This window comes from Mesoplodon mirus, assembly GCF_964341445.2.
Source record: "Mesoplodon mirus genome assembly, chromosome: 17".
Taxonomy (NCBI): domain Eukaryota; kingdom Metazoa; phylum Chordata; class Mammalia; order Artiodactyla; family Ziphiidae; genus Mesoplodon; species Mesoplodon mirus.
In genome coordinates, this window is record NC_138993.1 from 68016211 (window position 1) to 68027188 (window position 10978).

A 10978-nucleotide genomic window follows, 5' to 3' on the forward strand; every position below is an offset into this window, starting at 1 on the left:
ACATCACCTCCACACCCCGCCACTACCCCGTGCCTTCTCTCCTTCAGCTGATTATAATAGAGAAGTTCAGAACATTCTTTTAATATTTTGTGGTACTTATTAAAGAATTTTGTAATTCTTTTTATATTAAAAGCAGCCAAATGGAGCTTTTACTTTACTAAGAAATATAAATCAAGAGTTTCTAGAATTCTCTTTTTTTTTCCATTTTAGGTTAGTGGACCTCAATGAAAAAAAAAAAAAGTGGGGAATTTCTCACCATTACCCCAGAGAGTAAAGAATTCTTTCTATCACAGATCTCCCTGCAGCATCTTGGATGGAAATAGGTACACGATATACATTTAGTAAATACTATTTAGCTAACTGGCTTCTAAATTTCTGACAGTGCTAAGAAGAAATTATTCGTTTTACTTTTTAACAATATATATGATACTGACCTTTTTTCCCTTCTAGAAAAGTTGAAAGAAAAATTTTCACCAATTATTTCATCAGTATTGTTCATCAGTTGTATTTTAGTAAATGTTTAAAGTTTAAAGTGCCTTCTAGTTAATGTTAGTTCATTTAGATATATTTTCCAAAGAAAGAATAAGCCTACAGCATTTTAAAATAGAAGTTTAATATTATTGGTCTTAGCTGCAAGCTGCTATAAAAAGGCCCTCATTCTCTGCTTTTCTCATAGGCAATATCAGCTTAAATTTGACATAAAGTATTCTGAATTAAATGCAAGTATTTACACATTTATCTCAGGATTAAAAATAAAATATTTTCCAAGATTTCTAGTTTCAAAAAAAATCTGAGAGGTGATAGTTGCAGAGCTCTATGTAATTAGTAAAAGTCAGTGAATTATACACTTAACAATGGGTGAAGTTTATGGTATGCAAATTATACCTCAATAAAGCTATTAAAAAACAGAAAACTAAGCATGTCTAATGTGCTAGCATATGTGGAAACTCCTTTAGATTGCAATATGCTTATAAATCCAATTGTGTCACCTCAGTAGGTAGCTTTCCATGTGGCATACTTGGCCTGATTTTTCCAGATTTCCTTATCAAAAGATATTTAAAATAAAGACTTGTCTATTCCTGTCTCATCATTTTGCCTGAATATTTTAAAAGATAAATCCTGTTGCCTACATTTAGTGGGTTCTGAGAAGAATTTTAAAAACAGAAGGCACCTTTGGTCTCCCTATCCGTTTGTGAAGTAAGGATGCTCTGGTCCACTGAGACCCTCCATCTGGGCAAGGAGACAACTCAGGACTGGTCACATATTAAGATAATTGACCTAAACATTCACCTCAGCTCTCCTCCCTACTGTTCAGCCACCTCCATCTTCCCTGCCAAATTCATCTTCCAAATCTTCTACTAATTCTTCTTTACTCCTCCAGCTTCCTAAAACTATTGGTAAAGTCCCAAATTAATCTTACCAATGTCCAACACATGAGTGTTTCTATTTCCTGTGTAGAGCTAAAGCTAAATAATTTCATGCTTCCTTTTTAAAAAGCAAGATGTTAATGATGGCCCTTCATTTTACATCCACTCAGGTCCCACATTCCAAAGAATTTCCTCTTTTTATAAATGTGTCAGGCCATTTGTCTTCACTAGTAGTCTTCCTTTTCCTTCTCACCGTCTGCTGAAAACTGTCCTGTTTCACCACTGCCTGCAGCATAGCCGTGCTCCCAACTGCTGGTCACCTGCATCTGATTCGTATCTCCTCCGGCTGATAAGTTTTTTAATTCTTTTAAATGGATTTAAAAGAATTAAATACAGAGGGGCCGCTTGGACAGGTGATTCCCCACATCCTCTCAGGCAGCACTGACCTGGCAGCTGGAACTGCACTGTGGGGCGTACAGGACCCTCCATCCCATCTTCCATGGAGGGTTCTGTGCTCTTTTTTCAAGCCAGAGAGCCACAGGGGAAAGACAGGGGGAGGGATGGGAGGGATAAGGAGGGAGCTTCTCCAGGCTTTTCCACCTTTCAGAACTTGGAAAATAAATCCAACAGGCTGCCCAGGATGCAGGATACCCAGCACCTGACACCCCCTCAGAGGCTGTGCTCTGAGGCAGGGGCTGAAGGGATCCTGTTGAAGCAGTTCAGTAGGCCCGAATTGTCACTATATTCCCCAGTCAGGCACAAAACAAACCCCCTTCAAATATTTCAACTGTTACATTCTTATGAATCATTTAAAGGGCCTCCCCATCGAAGGCCATGGAATATCACCTGTCAGAATTTCAGTGCTAGTAGTAAGGGCAGATTATCCCAGTGTGAATTGCCCATGTTGAATGACTTCAGTTAAGCTTTTAGAAATTTCAAGTAGAGAGATATTAACATCTGTAAATTCTCTGGCCGTAGAGTGAATGACTATTGAATTTTAATTCAAAATATTAAAATACCTATCAAATTATCACTACAATTTAAAGTGTTAAAAAAAGAAAAACATGTTCTCTGTTCCCCAAGTCCTCAATAGTATTCTTTTACTCTCAATGGCAGTTTTAAAAGATGGTTTATCCATAAAACAAAGGGTTACTGATATTCAGAAGCACATACAAAGATCAAATGTCACCTCCTTTAATCCTTCTTACAAATGCTTTGGGTTTTTTGAGGACTTAAAACGTCATTCACATTTTTATTACTGAATTTTTTCTCACTGAAAATATCCTTTGGTATTTCTGCCATCCTAATAATTATAGTAAAAGCTTCCAAGTGGAGACTCAGGATGGAAGCACGTTGCATTTCAGTTGTTCCCGAGTCAGTTATTAAAATTGCGTTTTCACATACTTGCTTATCTGGGCCTTACCTATATATCATTAATTTTTTCAGCCTCATTCTAAGTAATAATATCTCTGAAATAACAGTTTAGATATGCTAGTTATTTTTTATAAATCACATCAAAATAATTTTTTAAATATAGTATATATGTAAAATAATATATATTAAAAATTTTGATATTAATTTTTTCGATAATCATCTTATGTACCATGGTTACCAGACATGCTTTGAGGTATACTGATTAGTGGGAAGAGTTTGAGATTTGGGGTGAAAAACCCAAGATTCTAGTCCTATCCTACTCATAAGTTCCTTTAAAAAGATGAACTAATAACTAAACTGCAGTTTTTGTATCTCTAAACCAGATTGTTGGATCCCCAGACTACTCTAGAACAGAGAAAAAATTACCCAGAATAAAGGAAAGGAAACGAGTGGTTCAATTTCCTCCCCCTCAGGGTCCAGGGCCCCCTTGGGTCCACCAGGGCAGGGAGCAAGAACAGAGGGAGCCCTGTAGGTTCCAGTCTGGCTGCATCAAGCAGGGACTGAGTCCTGTGTGCTTTGTTGTGAGGAAAGTCTGTTGTCCCTCTTCCAGATTGCTCTCATTGAGGCTAGATTAGTCTCCCTTTCCTCAGGCCCTAGAGGAACCCCTTCATCAACAGACAGATCTAGTAACTCATACTGTGGTCCTTCGTTTTGCTTATCTATTGAGTCACTGATGACCAGAAGTACAGGGGGCTCTTGTCGAACACAGAAGGCCAACCCCACTTGCACATGTGGATACACTGCTGTTTTCCCCCTGCCCCTCTCTTGACCTTCATTTGGCATCTCTAACCTTCTAAAGCTGACTTTAAAAGTACCTGCTCCCTTGGGAATTCCCTGGTGGTCCAGTGGTCAGGACTCTGCATTTTCACTCCTGAGGGCCCAGGTTCAATCCCTGGTTGGGGAACTAAGACCACGCACGCTATGCGGCGCAGCTAAATAAATAAAGTACTGTTCCCCAAAGCCCCTCTGAGGCCAAACCACCCCGTTTTGATGGCTCTTTCTCTCTGCAGCTTCTAATTCCTTAAGCACCACTTACAGATAGACTCGCTTGCACTTTAACCGTTAAGTCATTTGCATGAGTTAACCTGACCCCAACCCAACATCACATTTGTTTAGGTCAGTCCCTGTGTCCTACTGGAGGCTCAGCAAGTGTTGGCCAACTGACCAGGGAGTATTACCAGACCAGGGAAAGATCAAGTGGCACAGAAAGACACTTGCAGGTAAAGGAGAGCAGAAAGGTAAGAGTGATTCTGTCTTCCCCAGTCATTGTCCCCTCAGTCACCCAGCTCAGGCCCCACAGAGGAAACAAGCTTCACTCAGAACCATGTTTTGGGTGCTGGATTCTGGGGATTCAAAGGCATGTGAGACCCTGTCCTCAAGGGCTTCCCAACACAGTGAGAAAGACAGTGACATAAACAGATAATTACAGTAGAGTGTGACAGGTGTTGTTACAGGAGGTTGTGTAAGGGAGGGAAGGAGAGAAATGAGCCCAACCAGGGAAGTCTACATCAGAGCAGAGAGCAGAGCCTGTGGGAGAGGGGTGTGTGTGTGTGTGTGTGTGTGGACTGGCAGGAGACTAAGCTGAGAGCAGAGGCGGGGCCTGGTCTCACCGTGGGGAGCTCTGGGCCCCAGCTAAGGAGATTGCACTTGATTTTGTAAGTCCAAAGGGAGCCAAAGCAAGGTTTAAGCAAATGGATGATCTTATCTGATATTTTAGAAAAATAACATCACGGTCCCAATTAGGAAGGCATCCCAGCACTCTCTCAGCAAGACCTCTGCTAGCCAGCCTGGGAGCCAGGCAGCCTCCACACTGAGCTTTGGGTGCCTGGTAACCAAACTTAAATCCTTACCCCTTAACCAAATTGTGAGGGGACCAAGGCCATACTAGGGCCTGTCCAAGGACTCCAAGTGTGATAGGTTGAAAAACAGGAAAGAAAGAATGAAACAGTGCCCATCTGTGTCTCTGTGAGAGCATCATATTCCCCATTTTGAGGGGTATCAAGGAGCAGTTAACTTTGGGAGTAAGGAAGAGCCATGTGATGGGAAGTCAGGGCTGGGCCTGAGAGATTTTAGCAAGAAGAGGGCACAACCAAGGTCCTAAAGACAAATTCCATAGTGGCCAACACTGACTAAAAGTTTTAGGAATTCACTGGGAACTGTAATGAGGTAAATAATTCATTGGGCATAAGACTTAGCATCATAGAGGAAGAAATAGAGTGTCACTCTGAAAAAGAAGGTGTATAGCAGCTGTGCTAAAATGTTATCATTAATTCTGACACAGCAACATCATCATGGGAATGTGCCGACGAGAACTCCCTGAATGCCCAAAGAAGTTATTTGAAAATACAATGAGTAGGGAAAGAATTAGATCAATTTATGGGTGCAAGAAAAGTACTCTTTTAGTACTCTACAGAAAAAAATTCTCAAGTGCTAAGTGCCAGAAATGTAAAATGTATGAGTATTTCCCATAGATGTTACTACTCTTGTCATCACCACCATCATGATCACCAGTCCTTTTGCCATCGACTTGTAAGTCAGATTCTCCCCCACTGAAGAACTTCAAGGTCTGATAAAGTTCATGTTATTTCAAGGCCTATCTTACCACCAGGCAATGACCCAGATGTTAGAAAAAGTACAGCCCAATAAGTAATTGTTTTCCTTCCTATACACATAACACCTATGCTAAGGTGATACTGCTCTTCATTTCCAGGAGGCTGAAGCCATAGACATGTGTATAGTAAGATGTGCCAAAGTGGCTGACTCGTGATTTAGTACAACAAATAACTCCATAGGTAATTGCTGAATAAAAGCCTGTTGTGCACGGAGGTGGAGCCCCATGACCGTTCTAGCGGGAAATGCACGACATGCACGAGGTGTACAATATCATGTCTCAGTCAACAGTGTGAAATGGCAAACATGGTCCTGATTGGTAAGAACGGCAGCCTTTCAGGCCTCGGATCTCCCTACTCATAACACTGGCTTTTTCTCTGATTCTTGTTGCATCTTATGGCACCTGCTTCTTTTCTTCCGTGTCTCCTCCTGCAAACTTTAGGCTCCTTGAGAGCAGGGATGGAGTGTTGTACCCATTTAAAAGCCAGCCTAACCATTTCTACCCAGGAGAGCTAAAACACAGAGCTTCTCAAACTTCAGTGTGCATTAGAATCATCAGAGGGTTCCTGGCCAACGCTCGGACCTTCTGCATGAAACCTGATAGGATGGAGCCCAAGAATCTGCATTTTAACAAGCCACCTCCCCATTAGATGATTCTGATTCAGGTGGCCAGGCAACCCACTCGGAGAACAATCCACAAGCCCAGGGCGTAAGCCTGGAGCGCACGCTTTGGATCAAATAGAGCTAGGTTTTATACCAGTTGTATACTTAGCGAGCTACAGGGCAGACTCGTACAAGTTTCTTTGTGCCTCAGTTTCCTCAGTTATAATATGGGGATAGATATATACTCATAGAAACAGATGAATACATACTTATCGCCAGGGGATGGAGGAGGGGGAATGGAGAGTAGTTGTCTATAATGGTACTGAGTTTCACTTGTGCAAGATGAAAAAGTTCTGGAGATCTGTTGTGCAATAGTGTGAATCTACTTAACACTACAGACTCATACGCTTAAAAATGGTTAAGATGGTAAATTTGTGTTATGTGTTTTTACTACAATTGAAAAGAAAAAGAAAAACAATTTGTTAATGGGTATGGGTCATAGTATCTACCTCACAGTGTTTTTATGAGCATTACCTGAAATAAAACATGTCAAGGACCAGGCACAGTCCTGGGGCTAGCAACTGCTCAAGAAATTATAGCTATTATTATAGTTGTAGTCATGGTTGTTAAGGCTTTTAACCATGAATGAGTTACTACTTAGAGGCATTTTAAACCAACTTATACTCCGAATCTTCAAGCTGATGGAAGTTCCCTCTTCCTTTCAAAATGGTTCACCAGTTTCTCAGAAACGCACTGAGCTGTGAAACCGAAACTTATCTATGATCACACATTAAGGAATGTTTCAAACCCTCCCCACAAATCCAGGTAGCTTTTGACAATCTACATTCTTCCAAATCCTGACCAACAGACTGTTCACATTTCACATGTAGATCCATATGTTAAAAAACCAACCATATTCTAGGTCGATGTGAAAGCAGGAGGATATTCATATTAGGAAGTCTTGATTCTTAACACTAAAATCCTCAATTTGCAGAGATGAAGGAAACAAAGAACAAAAATGTTAACTTTTGTTTTCCAGTTTAAGCTTAACAAAGGAAGTCAAGCAAAATCTGCCACATAAAAGAAAGAAATGATTTCCCTGTCTTGAAAAACTACATGAAATATTTTGCATCTTTGATGTGCATGTGGAATCCAAAGCAGATTCAAGGAACATGGCATAGACCCAAAGCCAAGTCATCTTGATTCTCTGTGCATCATTTTGATTTCATGTGCATCTAGGCTAATTTCATCTCTATTATTATTAGCCTATTATTTAAGCTTTAGCAGGACACATGTGCTGTTTTACCAGGCCAGAATCCACTTGGTGGATGGATAACCAGGAGGCCTTTGGTCTTCATCATATACTCCAATAAGAAAACTAGACTCTTGCCTTGTAAGACAGCACGAGTCCCATGCCCTGATTTCACATGTCATGCTAACCCACAGAATATCCTTAGAACTTCTAACCAAATTCATAAAATTCATCATGGTCACAGAGACAACCAAAAATTAGCTCTAGCTTGAATGAAATTAGGCACAGACCAATCTGGGAGTATAAATAGTAAAATGGGCAGATTGGAAAATGACTTAACGGTATAGGATTTTAGGCAACACAGGTGTTCATATGAATCCGATTTATCATTCTAGGGCTGAGAAGGCTAAGCACTGGTGAGAATTCTAATCCTAATGAATTTTAAATCTCTCTTGATTAAAAAACAAATTTTGAAGTCACTGCTAAGGATTCCCTGCCAATTTTTTTAACCTCCATTCTGTGTATAACTCTATGTTATTATAAGAGATGAGGGTTTCCAGCAAGCCCAGGAGACCATCCCAGAAGTCCTGAATAATGACAACATTGACTGTTGAGAGGTAGTACTTGTAAAATCCAGAAATGGATGGCAATATATACAAATGGACCATCATCAAGGATTATAATTGCTCCAGCCCACCATCAGGTCTCAAAAGACCACCTGCTCCCCACTCACACCAGCATCCTTACCAACAGGTAGAAAGAAGGGGAATTAAGAAGAGCTGTAATTGAAAACAGCAAAAAGAAATGATTAAAAGAACATGAATAACCAGACATTAATTTCAGATTCATACTGCTTCTGTCCATTTAATTCTTTTTCTGAGGCACTAAAGAAACTACCTTATCATCATAATGTGGGAGTCTCTAATGAAGGCTTGAGGTTCTGAGACCCAAGTACTAGCCCCAGCTCTTAACTTTTCCTAGTCAAGTGACCTTGGAGAATCACCTAACTACTCTGGGCATCAGAGTCCTCATCTAGAACAGCACTGAGATCACATGACACATTCAATGAGTATTTGCAGAAGTTTTTAAAAAGTGAATCTGTAAAATGGGTATAAATCAGGAGATCTCAGGTTCTTTCCAGGCTAACCATTCAACAGACCTATGATTTTTTTGTTACAGACTCATGTCCCCTGTCATTGTAATCCTTTTCTGCAAAAGTGTGTACCAACAGAAGAATCTCTTTTTACTCAGTATAATCCTACCTTACATTTTCTCATCACATGATAGTGTTACCCCTCAATTACATTACAACAAGAAGGAAGCATTCTTCCTTTAACCTGATCATACAATTATTTATTCAAACAATAATCAGTTGCCAGAGCATATTACTGTTTTCACAGTTCTATGCAATATTTCAAAAAGTATATAAGGAAGTATTTACATTTTCCTTCCACCCTTGTTTTCTGCTTGATTTCAAGAGTTAAATGAGCAGTTTCCAATACCTTGTGCCTGATGTTTTTCCTCTCCATTAAAATGCTGAAGTGTTGTTTTTTTTTTTTCCTTTTTAGGAGGAAAAAAGAAATCTTTCCCCTGTAATTTACTTTGGCTTTCTCAAAAGTTGGGTAGGAAAGTCAGTATAATTCAGGTGGAATCTAAAATGTTCTTGTTGTACAAGTGTGTGCAGAAAGGAAGCCTGTAATTTCCGAGCATTCTTTCAGGAAGTTTGTATTCTCTGTCTTCCAGGGAGCCTTTACTTTCCGAGGGAGTGTGATCGACATGCCATTACTGAAGCAGGCCCAGAACATTGTTAGGCTTGCCATATCCATCAAGGAAAAATGATCTGCTAAATGAAGCTCTCATCAGGTGGGCTGAACATATACAGTGGGTTCCTTAAAGACAAGCCATAATACTCAAGGCAACTTGTTAGTATGCCAGATGGGAGCCTTTCTTCATTTACAGTTCATGTTAATCACATTTTTTTTTTTTTTGGTTATCTCACTGGCCAGTTATTCCCCTAAAAATGAACTTTCTTCTTTTTGGTTCCAAGCTTATGATTTTATTGTTCACGAATGTGTTACAAGTACGGACTTATGGTTTCGCAGAGAGATAAAATAGTGGGGAGAGATGGGCTGTTCCAGGGGAAGTTCAGTCTTTAATGAAACAGATCTTTCCCAAATACGTATACTCCCTTCACCCTGCTCATGTTAGCTGTTTCCCACATTGTGCATTGTTCACTCGACCCCAGAAATAATTTTAAGAAAGGCCAACCTTTTAAAAAATAATAACTCAATGAAGGGTTGGTGTTTATTTCACTAGTAATCTGATAAAACAACAGAGATGGCATAGAAAAGTTGATTAAGTACCATACTGGTTTATATAGATATCTTCTAAAAATAAATCTTCAAAACTGATTACTTTAACCTCCATCACCCCCCCCCCCAAAAAATGAAATATCCCTATCGTTGAACTGCTAGGTGATCACTATGAAAGCCCTCATCCTGGGTGAATGCTTTGGGTCAACAGTTACCAGCAATTAAAAAATAAATGTGCAGAAGCACAAGACCATCCATTCTCTCCCTTTATTTCCCTGTTTAACTGTTTGCCATTGAGGCCATTTCCCCCCTGTAAATGTATGGCTGGGACAGGGCCCCCTCAGCAATAAACTTGTAGCCTCTAAGAAGACACAATGCCACAGAGCTGGTGCATATGGTCCCCTGTGAGATTTGCATCACATTAGAGATGCTGCTACAGGTCATATGGGTGGTGTGGTTAACGGGCTTAGTAAAGCTGTTTTGAAGAGGTTAACCCAGCTTGTAGTAAGGGTAAATAAACATAACAACCAGCCATTCTTCCCTATTCAGCATGTGCTCTTATATTGAAGGCTAAAGGGTATTGAAGCTGCGAAGGATCAACTTGTGTTTGCCAGAGGACGCCAATGAAATTTGAAACACCAACAATCAGAGATTTTGTTTCTGCTCCTCATTAAATCATGAGCTTTTGTGTGGAGACTCTGGACGACTGTTCTTTAAGAAATTAACAGAATGGGAAGTTTTAAACTCTACACCAACCTTTTCATGACCTACACAGCAGCAAAGCTGCTACCCTTAGACAAACACCGCGGGGAAGGCTGTTCTGTTTATTTAAATTCGTAAATAGAAAACAGTTGTTTTTTATTTTCATTTTTTACCTCCTACACCCTTTTTGTTTATTTCCTATGTGGCCCCTACCATGTGCCCCACCCAGGGGTCTACTTTCCCCTACCCCTTCCAGTTCCTCCAGGAAGCCCAAGAGGGGAGGAGGGCTGAAGGTTATATACAAGGAAAGGCATCATGGAACCAAAGCAAAGTGGGAGAGGCCCACGTACGGTCATACAACATCCACCACCAGTGCAGGGCAGTTCCAACAGGCGTGTAGAGGAACCTGATCCAGGCTGGGCAGTTCTGGGAAACACATGCTCTGAGACACCAACTAACATTCTCAAACACGGGACCCAACAAGGCGGCTCTCAACTAAGACAGGATGTGCTGCGCTGGGACCCTGCCTCCCCGGGGCATCGCACCCCCCAACCCCTCGAGAGCATGGGTCGCCCGGTGCTGCTCCAGAGCTAGCTGGAAAGAAAGGTGGGAGCCTGCCTCGTCCTCACTCGGAGGGGCTGGAAGGAGGAAGACAGTGTCTCATCCAGCTTGGGAGATACCTGGCCTCCAGCCAAACT

The 10978-nt window shown here is 40.8% G+C and overlaps 1 protein-coding gene across 2 annotated transcripts in view; it reads left to right on the plus strand.

Moving 5' to 3' along the window:
* CLYBL (citramalyl-CoA lyase) overlaps positions 1-10272 on the plus strand; it is a 233288-nt gene extending 223016 nt beyond the window's left edge. Inside the window, exons 8-9 of one of the 2 annotated variants that reach the window (XM_082602229.1) lie at positions 9010-9129; positions 10128-10272. In XM_082602229.1, coding sequence (XP_082458355.1) covers positions 9010-9105 — 96 coding nt within the window. In that variant the 3' untranslated portion in view covers positions 9106-9129; positions 10128-10272. The remainder of the gene's footprint in view (positions 1-9009; positions 9130-10127) is intronic. The other variant, XM_082602228.1, reaches the window with a different exon arrangement.
* The last annotated feature ends 706 nt before the right edge of the window (positions 10273-10978 follow it).